This window comes from Chaetura pelagica, unplaced genomic scaffold, assembly GCF_000747805.2.
Source record: "Chaetura pelagica isolate M959 unplaced genomic scaffold, ChaPel_1.0 scaffold911, whole genome shotgun sequence".
Taxonomy (NCBI): domain Eukaryota; kingdom Metazoa; phylum Chordata; class Aves; order Apodiformes; family Apodidae; genus Chaetura; species Chaetura pelagica.
This window is the reverse complement of record NW_009952354.1, coordinates 42,465-54,574: the sequence shown is the minus strand read 5'-3', so window position 1 is coordinate 54,574 and position 12,110 is coordinate 42,465. Positions and strand designations below refer to the sequence as shown.

The window sequence follows — 12,110 nt, the reverse complement described above, 5'->3', positions numbered from 1 at the left end:
TGATCTCTGGAGGTCCCTTCCAACCCCTGACATGCTGTGATCCTGTGATTCTCTCTCAACTGGTTCAAGAGAAGGGGAAGATGGTGCTTATGGTGCCATGTTTCATGATGGGTTTCAGAGGAGAGTCAGGCTGTGATGGGTGGAGAGAATCTCCATGGACAGATTCATCAGAGCACCCCTGCAGGGTGGGTGCACTGGGCAGGTAGGAAAATAGGATGTGGGATTTACAAAGAGGAGCCAGCAAGCACTTGGATTTGCTGCTTGGGCTGCTGACTTTGTCTTGGAAGTCCTTGATAAGTTTTCCTGCTTCAAATTAAGGTGGGGAGTCTGTTTAAAGAGAGACAGGAGGGGGAATGAGTGAGTGGGGGATTGTTGGAGGGGCAGCTGTGGGGTTGTGCATGGGAGGTTTGCTGGCAGTGTCGGTGCTGCTGCGGGTGTTCAGAAATGACTGGGAAGAAGGGGCCCTTCAGGAGGGAATGAGACCTGTGGGTTGTGATGGATCATTGCATGGAAATGTCAGCTCATTTATTTTGTAGCAAGCAGGGAAAAAAATAATAATAGCAGGATTTTTTAGAGGAGTCAAAGAATTCTGTCACTGTGTGAATATGCAGTGCAGCCTTAATGTGACCAGCGTGTGATGCTTTGGGTCCTTCTCCCCAGAAATATGTAGAAGTAAGAAAAGCATGGGTGAAAGCCCATGAGGTGGGTGTAAGGCCAGGAACAAACCTACAGCCCCACAGCACTGAGGATGCGGTTGTGAGGGGAAAGGCAGGAGTGTGGAAAAATGATCTCAAGTTGCCTGGAGAGGATGCTGAGGGAACAACTGTTCCTTGTCTTCTCGTCTGCAAGAATTAAAAGGCACCGAGTGAAGTTCACCAGATGGCACAGTTAGAAAGAACAAAAGAGTGTTTTTTCCATGCTCCCTGAAAACATCTTGGATTCAAAAGGTGACTGGAGATATTAATAGAAAGAAAAATGTGTTTGAGCTACAACGTAGAGAAAATACTGCTCTGGAACAGGAAGTGTCTGACACTTCCCTGGAAGCTGCAAGGGTTGTGGGGGAGAAGATCATTCCCTGTGTCCCAAGTGCCTTTAACTTTCTAGGTATTTCCTTTAGCCAGTTGGGAGGTGCATGTCCTGGGCTAATTGTATGTTTGCTCTGGGCCAGCCTGGGTTGTGCTCAGACACTTGGCAGTGTTGACTTGAGCATTAATTCTCACTCTGATGTGGTGGATTGTGGAGTTTCTGGGGTCATTCACTGCACCCTGTCAGGCAGCAGAAGGATCTGCTTTTGGAAAGCTTGCTTAGCAGGGAAGGAGAAGGAAGAGGTTCCCTGATACTTGAATGGAAATAATTTGTGCTCAGAAGGCAACTTAATCAGAACAAAGTGTGTGTCCTGCACCTGTGAACATAAAAAACCCCTGGGGAGGGCACTGGGCTGGCAGGTTTGGTTTTATGACTCTGTTAAGAGCACAGGATCCTGCAGTAATCAAGTATTTTTCCCTTTCCCTGGTAAAACTGACCATCTTTTCCCACCCCATTCTTTAATGGAATATTTACCCAGTTGGACTGTTCCTTCATCACATGGTAACACAGGGTCTTTCAGGGGCTTTGCAGAAACACTCTGTGAAACATCTTTGGAAAACCAAGTGGACTGCTAAAAGGTCTCTTCTCTGCCTGCTTCCAGACTCCCTCCAAAAGTGTCACCAAGTCAGAGTGCCATGACTTGCCTGTGCAAAAGCAGTTGATTCTTCTGCATCAGGACCAGGAGATCCCTTTGTTTGTTCCTTGAGTTCCCTAGATTAGTGTCATCTGACATGCCTGGTGCAGGTGTCAGCAGTTCCTCATAGAATCATAGAGTCCCAGACTGGGTTGGGTTGGAAGGACCTTAAAGATCATCCAGATCCAACCCCCTGCATGGGCAGGGACACCTCCCACCAGCCCAGGCTGCTCCAAGCCCCATCCAACCTGCCCTTCAACACTGCCAGGGATGGGGCAGCCACAGCTTCCCTGGGCAACCTGGGCCAGGCTCTCACCACTCTCACACTCAAGAATTTCTCCCTCATGTCTCACCTAAATCTCCCTCTTCCAGTTTTAATCCCTTCCCCCTTGTCCTCTCCCTCCCTGCCCTTGTCCCAAGTCCCTCCCCAGCTTTCCTGGAGCCCCTTCAGGCACTGGCCTCTTTTGCAGTTTAAAGCTGCTCCTCCTCATCCTGTCACTCCCTGCCCTTGTCAGAAGTTTTTTGAGTCCTTTTGCTCTCAGCAGGTTTCAAGCTTGGCTCCCAGAGGATAAAAGCTCCCCTTGGAGAACCTGGGATTCAGAAAGGTTTTGTTGTCTGCATGAAAATGTCCCATAGGTCCCAGTGGAGTGCAATAATATTGCCCCAGAACCTCAGGAAGGGTGCCCCTGGGTCTTTTTTCCAACAGTGGTCACAAGCACATGATTTTAAAACAAGTTTTTCAAAATCACACACCTGCTTGTGATGTTACATGTGGAAATTATTGCTGGCTCATCAAATACTTGGTTCTTGTGTTGGAAGTAGCAAAGTTGAATCACAGAATCACAGTGTCAGGGGTGGGAAGGGACCTCTGGAGATCATCTAGTCCAACCCCCCTGCCAGGGCAGGGTCACTCAGAGCAGGGTGCACAGGATGGTGTCCAGGGGGGTTTGGAATGTCTCCAGACTCCACCACCTCCCTGGGCAGCCTGTCCCAGGGCTCTGCCACCCTCAGGGTAAAGACGTTCCTCCTCAATGCATGTTTTGAGCTGTGGCTTGATGGGATCAATACCAGCTTCACCATGAGCAGCCTGGTTTGAGACTCATCACTGGAAGCCTCAAAACCCTGTGCATTTACATTTACCCACCATGTCCTGGGAAGGCCCAGAGGCTTTGGAAATGGTCTGTTCAGGAAGGTGCTTTTGTTGTGTGTGTGTTCTGGCAGTAATGCTACCTCTCCCTCAACATTTTTTGGAAAATGCACCTCAAAAATGTGTTATTGTTTGTAAAATCATAGCTGGCTGCTTGTCTTGGTTAAAGAGCAGTATCTGTGACTGTAAATTCATTCAACTACCAAAGGTACAATTGTTGGCAAAATAAAGGATGGAAGAAATCCAGGGCCAGGATCTGTTTTTAAGATATACTTGAAAGCCTTGAGGCTCCCTGAGGTTCAGATTTTATGTCTCTGTAGGGTGTGAGTGGCAGGGACACAGTACTGGGCTCTGACAGGTGCCCCTTGGACAGCAGGCATCACTCATGTACATGCACTGGGAGTCTTACATGTATTTTTCCTGTTATTATTATTATTGAGACCCTGGCCCAGGTTGCCCAGGGAAGCTGTGGCTGCCCCATCCCTGGCAGTGTTGAAGGGCAGGTTGGATGGGGCTTGGAGCAACCTGGGCTGGTGGGAGGTGTCCCTGCCCATGCAGGGGGGTTGGATCTAGATGATCTCTAAGGTCTCTTCCAACCCAAACCGTTCTATTATTATTTTTATTCCTTAAGGTGTATTTAGAACCTCCTTTCTGTTTGCTGAGGCCCAGGTAGGTATCTAGGAAATTAACACTGTCTGGACCCTGGTTATGTCCTGAGCAAGCTGAGTTTGGTCACTGAAATTGCACCTTCTGTTGTGCTATTTTTATTTTTCTAATAAAAATAATTATCTCCAGTGTGATCCCTCCCTGCTTTACCACCTCCTCTTCATCTCTTTGTTGTCTTCCTTTCTAGCATGGTGTCATCGTATCTGGTCCATCATGGGTACTGTTCAACAGCAACTGCCTTTGCCAGAGTCACAGACACCACAATCCAGGAAGAACAGACCTCAATAAAGAACAGACAAAGTAAGTCTCTGGGGTGGACATTCCCCACTGGGGCACATATCACCTTATTCCACAGTGTCCACAGCACACTGGTGGCATTGAGTCAGTAGAGTGGAGGACCTCTGCTCAGGGCACTTCTCCCAGGGTCAGTGTGTCCCCTCCATGCTCTGCCATCTCTGCCTGCAGAGCTGCCCTGCTCTCCCCTTTGCCTGCCTGGAGCACTGACCTGCTGCTGGAGGAGAAGTTTGGTTTCTTATCAGCTTCGCAAATTCTCCTCAGTCTTGTTGAGAATGAGGAGCTGAGTACAGGAATAGATGGATGGGGTGACTCAGCTCTGAGACCACACATCAGACTGAACGTGATATCCAGGACAGAAGGTCCTTTCTTGGAGGCAGTGCCAAGTTAAGACGTTAGGAAGAGATTCTTTGGTGTGAGGGTGGTGAGAGCCTGGCCCAGGTTGCCAGGGAAGCTGTGGCTGCCCCATCCCTGGCAGTGTTGAAGGGCAGGTTGGATGGGGCTTGGAGCAACCTGGGCTGGTGGGAGGTGTCCCTGCCCATGCAGGGGGTTGGATCTGGATGATCTTTAAGGTCCTTTTCCAACCCAAACCAGCCTGTGGTCAGTTGGGTGGTTCCTGCAGAGCAAGGCCTGCAGCTCTCTCTGCTCTACCCCTTTTTGTAGCTTCTCTGTGCACAGGCTGGGGCTGCAGGGGCACAGAACATTGGTGTGTGTTCTGTATTCTCCTGCCTGTTGAGCCCAGGCTGCCTTCTGCTCTGTGCATGTCCCTGCCCTTTGTGAGCTGTTCCTCATGTGACTGTGTCCCTTTGTGCTTTGCTTCCATACGTTGCCCATGCTCAGCCAGCTCAGGTTCATCTGGGGACTCTGCTGGGTACCCGGAATAACCTGCAGTTGCTGCTCGTTAGTGCTGATGGGCTTTGAGCTTTCCAGGTCCTGTGTTACACATCCCTGGCCTCAGGCAGTGGGCTTGCTGGGATGGGTTTCATGGAATCATTGGATGGTTTGATTTGGAAAGGACCTTAAAGATCATCTATTCCCAACCCCTGCATGGGCAGAGACACCTCCCACCAGCCCAGGCTGCTCCAAGCCCCATCCATCCTGCCTTTCAGCACTGCCAGGGATGGGGCAGCCACAGCTTCCCTGGGCAACCTGGGCCAAGGTCTCATCACCTAAGGGTGATGCTCAGCCATATATAGGCTTCCAGGCATGAACCAGCCAGAAGATGTAACATGGGGGTGTCCTTGAAATGGTCATTTCCCCAGCAGCCTCTTTGCTCCCACCCATTGTGTCCTACACTTTTCCATTGCTGCTTAGCTCTGACTGAAGGATTGAAGTCCAGAGCACCTGCCTCATCCTTCATGTCCTTCTGCTCTTGGTGTTTCTGAGCTACTGACAGATTGTCCCTCACTTTCCCAGGCTTTTCTTCACCCTCATCCATAAGAAACAAAATGTGGTCCCCAGTTCTCCTGAGGGTGGTAGTGGGGAGCTGTGAGACATGTGTGAGACAATCCTCTGGTCCTTCTTGGTGGCCAGTCCTGTGTGTCAGTAGGTCTCCTTTTACTTTCAGGAATACAGAAGCTAGTATTAGCAGGCAGAGTGGGAGAGGCTATAGAAGCCACCCAGCAGCTCTACCCTGGCCTCCTAGAACATAACCCCAACCTGCTCTTCATGTTAAAGTAAGTATGAATGGCTTTCTGCTCCCTGATGCTGAAATGTGTAGATGAAGGAGAGGGGAAAGAGGCTGTCCAGCCACCCAGTCCAGCTCCACACCTTGGTCTCAGTTCCAACTGGTTGAGGACCCTTTGGGAGCAGGTGGGAGAGGACACAGGTCCAGTTCTTTGTGCAGTGGTGGGAGCAATGGAGACGTAGCCCTTTGGTTGCTGCTCAGCTTCAGTGTGGCTTTTCCTCATGAGGTGGGGCTTCCCATCCTCATCTGTTGTGGAAGGACAGTTCCCAGTAAGGCTACATGGGGACCTGTCCTCCCTGTAACTGTGGATATTGCATTTGTTACCCTTCCCTGTCCATTTTCCCCTGGCCACCAGTATTTCTAGGTTGTTGGAGTAGTGGGGAAACTGTGACACTTGGCAGTTTTAGTATCTTCTCCTTGAAAACAAGCCCCACCATTCAGTTTGGAGTACCTGGAAAGGTACTGGAGTAAAGGAGCAGCTTCTTCTTCATGCAGTGGAAATAAACTTCCTTTTGGGAATGTCTCCACATGGATCAGCACCAAAGGGGCAGGCCCTGAACTCCTTCCTCCCATCCCCTTGTTGGGGCACTCGCACCCCGGAGGTACAAGCAGCAGGCTGAAATGTCTTTCCCAAAGCCAAGATTTCACTCCTAGGCAGTTTTTAGGACTTCTCCACTCAGCAGGAGCTGAAGGCAGAGCACCCAGGCTGTCACACAGCCCTTCCTCCCTCTCCCCTCCCATGAAACCAGGTGCCGGCAGTTCGTGGAGATGGTGAACGGGACGGACAGCGAGGTGCGCTGCTTCGGTGCCCGCAGCCCCAGGTCCCAGGACAGTTACCCCGGCTCCCCCAGCTTGAGTCCCAGACATGGATCAAGCAACTCACACGTCCATAGTACTGGTAAGTGGGGGTTCTGGGGCTCCGGGTGAGAACAGCAGATGTTGAAGGTCAAGTGCTGTCCATCACCTGCTGCTTTCTGTCTGTTCTTCTGTGAAACGCTCCTTGTGTTTCTCGTGAGCAGCTGGGAGGACATACCTGGAGTCATAGAATCAGCACAAAACCTCCTCCAACCTGGCCTTAAAAACCTCCAGGGATGGGGCATCAACAACCTCCCTGGGCAACCCATCCCAGTTCCTCACCACCCTGAGAGTGAAGAATTTCTTCCTAGTATCTCACCTAAATCTCTCCTCTCTCAGTTTAAAACCATCCCCCCTTGTCCTGTCACCATCTGCTCTGATGAAAAGCCCCTCCCCAGCTTTCCTGGAGCCCCTTCAGGCACTGGAAGGTGCTATAAGGTCTCCCCAGAGCCTTCTCTTCTCTCCAGGCTGAGTTTTCCATCAGTTCTTTTCCACAGACAATTGGCTGCAGAGTGGATTTTTTTCAGAATAAAGAAGTTTCTGAAGGTGGCCTTCTAGTGCAGCCACCAGTGACTCAGTGTTCCACTGACTGAGGAGAAACTCAGAGGAGTTTTCACTGACCAAGGAGAAATTGGTTTCCAGTAAGGACCCAGCAGCAGATTCCCTGTTCTGGCCAGCTGGGCAGAAGGTTAAGGGGATGCCTTGGGTGAGGGAGCTGCTCCTTTTCTCCATGGACTTTTACCTTGCAAGCTCTAAACATGGGTAATGGTTTTAAGGTGAAAGAGGGGAGATTTAGGTGAGACATTAGGAAGCAATTCTTCTCTGTGAAGGTGGTGAGAGCTTGGCCCAGAATGGCCCAGGGAAGCTGTGGCTGCCCCATCCCTGGCAGTGTTGAAGGGCAACTTGGATGGAGCTTGGAACAACCTCGGCTGGTGGGACCATGGCAGGGGGATTGAATCTAGATGAGCTTTTAGGTCCCTTCCAACCCAAACCAGCCTGGGATTCTGTGAAGGGGTGTGAGAAGGGAACTGTCCTGTACCCACAAACCCATCTCTGAAGCATCATCTCTTGGCAGTTTGGGAAATTAAACTTGTAGTGGAAAGGGCAGAACAAACCAGGACACCCAAGCTATCTTCCCTACAGCTTTGAGGATGGAGTTCGCCAGGGATTGTCACCTACAGAGCCCCTGGAAACACTCTGACCTGCTTCACTGAGCCCTGAGCTGCTCACAGCCATGAACTGTGGACAGGCAAACATTTAAAGGCAAGGAAGACAATTCCTTGAGTGCCTCCAAGCTATCCCTCACCTTCCCAAGCCAGCCTCTTTGTTTTCCTCTATTGTGTTGTGAGAAACCCTGGGTATGTTGCTCTGACTGGACTTTCAGAATGGTTCCATCAGTCCATGAAAGCTCTGGGTAATCCCTGTTTTCAACCATGCATGAAAATACCCATTGACCTCATATGAGGAAGACAAGCCCATAACTGAGATCTGTGTAGGGCTTAGCCCTTAATGATTTGCAGTTCCCTTGGTATTAAATAGTCCCTGTTAGTTCTGCCAGTCATTTCTGCATCCCTGGTAATGACCAAAGGTTTGTGTCCCATGTCAGTGGGTCCCACAGCTCAATGGGCACCTCTCCTGGGGGAGAGGATGAGATTTCAGGCCTGACTCTCCTCTCAGTGAGGAGGAGAATCTGAACAGGGAAGGTCTGCTTGGGATTTTCAAGAGGATTGTTATTTGGTGAGTGTTGTGTGTGTGTGAACCAAGTGTATCCCTCATGTAAGCCAGGTTGTAAGCCTGGGAAGTTCTACTTGCAGGGAGTTCTGGTGGCCCAGTTTTCACCTCTGCTCTCAGAGTTTTCCTGGGCAGAGCATTTATGAAAAATCCTTGGGTCTGTGAGAAGAGTGTTTCAGAACTTCTTCCCAAGCTGTGCTTCATGTTTCAGCACTGATCAGTGGGAGCTGGTTCTGCCCATCTGGTATTTACAGCCCATTTTTAGAGCTTCCTTAAGCTCAGATGTTGCTGGTGAGCACTGGGCTTCTTGCCATATTCATTTGTGTTTTCTCTAAACCCCATGGAATTCAAGAACAATGAAGTCATCAAAGATCCTCAGTCTTGGTTTGTTGCCCTCCTGTGGGCCCTGCTAAACTGTTGACTTCCCAGTATTGTTGGTCTGGTCTCATTTTCCCTTTCTTCTTGACTTTCAGGAGCAGATAGTCCAACCTGTAGCAATGGAGTCATGTCCACAAAAAGCAAACAGAGTCACAGTAAATACCCAACACTGAGTTCATCATCTTCATCTTCCTCCTCCTCCTCCCCCTCCTCAGTGAACTACTCTGAGTCCAATTCTACAGATTCTACCAAATCCCAGCAGCACAGTAGTACGAGTAACCAAGAAACCAGGTATATTTTTTTATTTCTCTGTAGATGCCTGAAGAGAGTGAGATGGTGGGAGAGGACTCAGTCTGAGGAGCCACAAGGGCACCTGTCCTTGGAACAGAATAACTCTTCATATCTGCTGGCTCCCTGTTATTTCCAGTAGACACGAGCCCGTTCCAGTGCCCGTGCTCTGTCTCAGTCTTGGTGGCTCATCAGGAATATGATGATGCTCTTGTTTCAGACACCAAACTGTCCCATCAAAGGGGTGTCAGCAGAGCCCACCAGGGCAGTTGGCACAGAAACTGTCCCACTGAGCCCATTGTTGTTCCTTCTGCCTCAGCCAGTTGGTCACTGCAGCTCGAGCCATTGCTGGGCTGGTGTGTTGCTCTCCTGAGTGTTCTTCTGAGTGCTGGGCTCTTCTCCCATGTGAATAAGGACAGGACCAGAGGAAGTGGCCTGAAGTTGCAGCAGGGGAGGTTTAAATTGGATACTAGAAAGGATTTCTTTACTGAAAGAGTGGTCAGGATGGAACAGCTGCCCAGGGAGGTGGTGGAGTCACCATCCTTGCATGTATTCAAGAAACGTGTAGATGAGGAACTTCAGGGCAAGCTCTAGTGGCTGAGGTTGTAGGTTGTGGGTTTTTTTGGGGTGGAGTTTTTTGGGGGTTTTTTGGTTGTTTTTTCTTCATGGTTGGACACAGTGATCTCAGATGTCCTTTCCAACCATGACTATTCTGTGATTCTTGGGCCACCTCCATCTGTTTCCAGATGAGCTTCTGAATTGACAGTGGTTTGTTTCACCCTTGAGACAGCAGGTCGTTCAGGAAGAGCCTCCTCCTCCCAGGAGAGGGGTTAGTTCATTTACTGGTTGGTGGAACATCTTGAACTCTGTTGAGGAGAGCCCTGGGACAGGCTGTCCAGGGAGGTGGTGGAGTCTCTTTTGGAGTCTCCTTCTCTGGAGACTTTCAGAACCCACTTGTGTGTGTTCCTGTGGGTTCTACTGCAGGTGACCCTGCTCTAGCAGGGGGTTGGACTGAATTATCTCCAGAGGTCCTTCCCAACCCCACCACTCTGTGACCCTGTGAGAACTGAGCCTCCTTTGGGCTCATTTTCCAGGTTGGTGTTGCTGGGCTGCCCGAGGCCCTGCTGGAGCAGAGATGTCCTGGTGATTAAGAGAACTTGCTAATTGCAGCTGGCAATTACCTTCTAAGCACAGTGTTGAGCAGAGTTTGCAGGACAGTTTGTAGCCTCTATCATGACCCCTGGAGAGCCAGACACCTCCTACCTGAGGGAGAAACACTCCCCTTGCCAAATCATTTGATAATGCTGGGTTTAGGATTCTTTTTTTAATGTAGAGCCCAAGTCCCATAAGATTTTCTCATAATTTCAGTTAATCAGCAATTAATCAGCAGTTAATCAGCAATTAATCAGCAGTCTCATTCAGCCTGTTCTCTTCACCATTCAAGCCTGGAGCCCTTGCACTGATGTCCCTTTTTGCAAGGGTTGGTGCCAAGATTTTCCTCCTCTTGAGGATGTTCTGTTTGGGTCTGACTGTGCTTGCTGACCCCAGGCCCTGCTTCCTGAAGGGAAAATGAGAAGCCCCCACACCTGGAATTCTGACAGGCACTTTCAGGACAAAAACCTGTTTCATCAGTTGCCTTCAGAAGCCTGCAAGAACTTTTGGGAATCTGCATTAGACCATCTGGTTCTCCTGATGTCCTGCTGGCGCCTTTCCTGGCTTACTGGCTGTTAATGGGCTCTTCCTTTCCTCCCTGTCTTACTTAGACATCTGACCTTTCTTTCCTCCTTCCACCTCAGTGACAGTGAGATGGAGATGGAGGCTGAGCACTACCCCAATGGAGTCCTGGAGAATTCATCCACCAGGATCATGAATGGCACCTACAAACATGAAGAGATCCTGCAGACGGATGAATCCAGCATGGGTAGGTCCTCAGAGGCAGGAGGGGTGAAGGGAAATAGAAGGAGCTGGGATCAGAGGTTGAAATTGTGATCGGATCCGAGGAAAAAACATGTCCTTTGGGTTTCTTTCCTCACTCAGTGAAGGAAGTTCTCGAGATGCCTGTTTCACAGGGAAGATGAATCTGTCCTGGAACTAAAGCTGGGTCTGGTTTGTCACAGCCTTGCAGCAGAGCTGGTGATGTTGTGGAGCAGGGAAAGCAGCAGGAGGCAAAGGTCTGTTCAGTGTTGGTCGTGGATTCCAGCTCAGAGCAGCCCTGAGATTCAAGTTAAACATGAGGAGAAACTTCTTCACTCTGAGGGTGACAGAGCCCTGGGACAGGCTGCCCAGAGAGGTGGTGGAGTCTCCTTCTCTGGAGACATTCCAAACCCACCTGGATGTGTTCCTGTGGGATCTACTGTAGGTGGTCCTGCTCTAACATGGGGGTTGGACTAGGTGATCTCCAGAGGTCCCTTCCAACCCCCACCACTGTGACACTTCTCCAGCAGAGGACCTGCACTGAGCTGGGCTGTCTGGGGCCTGGCTGTGGTGTCCTCAGCACAGCTGGAACTGTCTCTTTGGTGGGTGCTTTAGCTGGGAGAGAGGGGATGAGTTAGCTACACTACTTCTGAAGCTCAGTGTTCCTCCAGTACCAGTGGCTGTTGTGGCCACCTCATACTGGGGAGATGGTGTTGGCATCTCTGCATTTTTTTTTGAGTCCAGGGTTTGTTTAAGCGGGGGTCTCCATGTGGGCTGTGTCACACAGGGAAAGGTAATGCAGCCCCAGTCACATGTTCCTTCTCAGAACACTTGGTTTGTAGGTGTTCCTCAAGCATTAAACAAACCAAGGTCAAATTTCCCTGTACCTACCAGGGGCTGTGAAAAAACCCACTATTGAAGGGATCAGAAGAAGCTCTTATTGGGATAAACTCAGAGCTTGGAGCAGCTCCCTGCTCCAGAGGGGAAGGAGTTCATGGGGAGCATGGAACCTCCCTTGGCATGGTCAGCAGGTCAAGGGAGGAGATTCTTCTCCCCTGCTCTGCTCTGGTGAGAGCCCACCTGGAGAACTGTGCACAGCTCTGGAGCCTCCAACACAAGAAGGACATGGAGTTCCTGGAGAAAGTCCAGAGGAGGCCACGGAGGTGATCCAAGGGTTGGAGCAGCTCTGCTCTGGAGACAGGCTGGGAGAGTTGGGGTGTTCAGCCTGGAGAAGAGAAGGCTCCAGGGAGACCTTAGAGCAGCTTCCAGTGCCTGAAGGGGCTCCAGGAAAGCTGGGGAGGGACTTGGGACAAGGGCAGGCAGGGAGAGGACAAGGGGGATGGATTAAAAGTGGGAGAGGGGAGCTAGAGGTTGGAGAGGAGGAGGAAATTCTTGGGTGTGAGGGTGGTGAGAGCCTGGCCCAGGTTGCC

General features: G+C 50.4%; 1 protein-coding gene across 1 annotated transcript in view; it reads left to right on the top strand.

The window, feature by feature from the left end:
- LOC104397827 (ran-binding protein 10-like) overlaps positions 1–12,110 on the top strand; it is a 95,172-nt gene that overhangs the window by 54,187 nt on the left and 28,875 nt on the right. Inside the window, exons 8-12 of the mRNA XM_010007839.1 lie at positions 3,721–3,833; positions 5,395–5,503; positions 6,264–6,412; positions 8,574–8,769; positions 10,563–10,687. Of these exons, the coding sequence (XP_010006141.1) occupies positions 3,721–3,833; positions 5,395–5,503; positions 6,264–6,412; positions 8,574–8,769; positions 10,563–10,687 (692 nt within the window). The remainder of the gene's footprint in view (positions 1–3,720; positions 3,834–5,394; positions 5,504–6,263; positions 6,413–8,573; positions 8,770–10,562; positions 10,688–12,110) is intronic.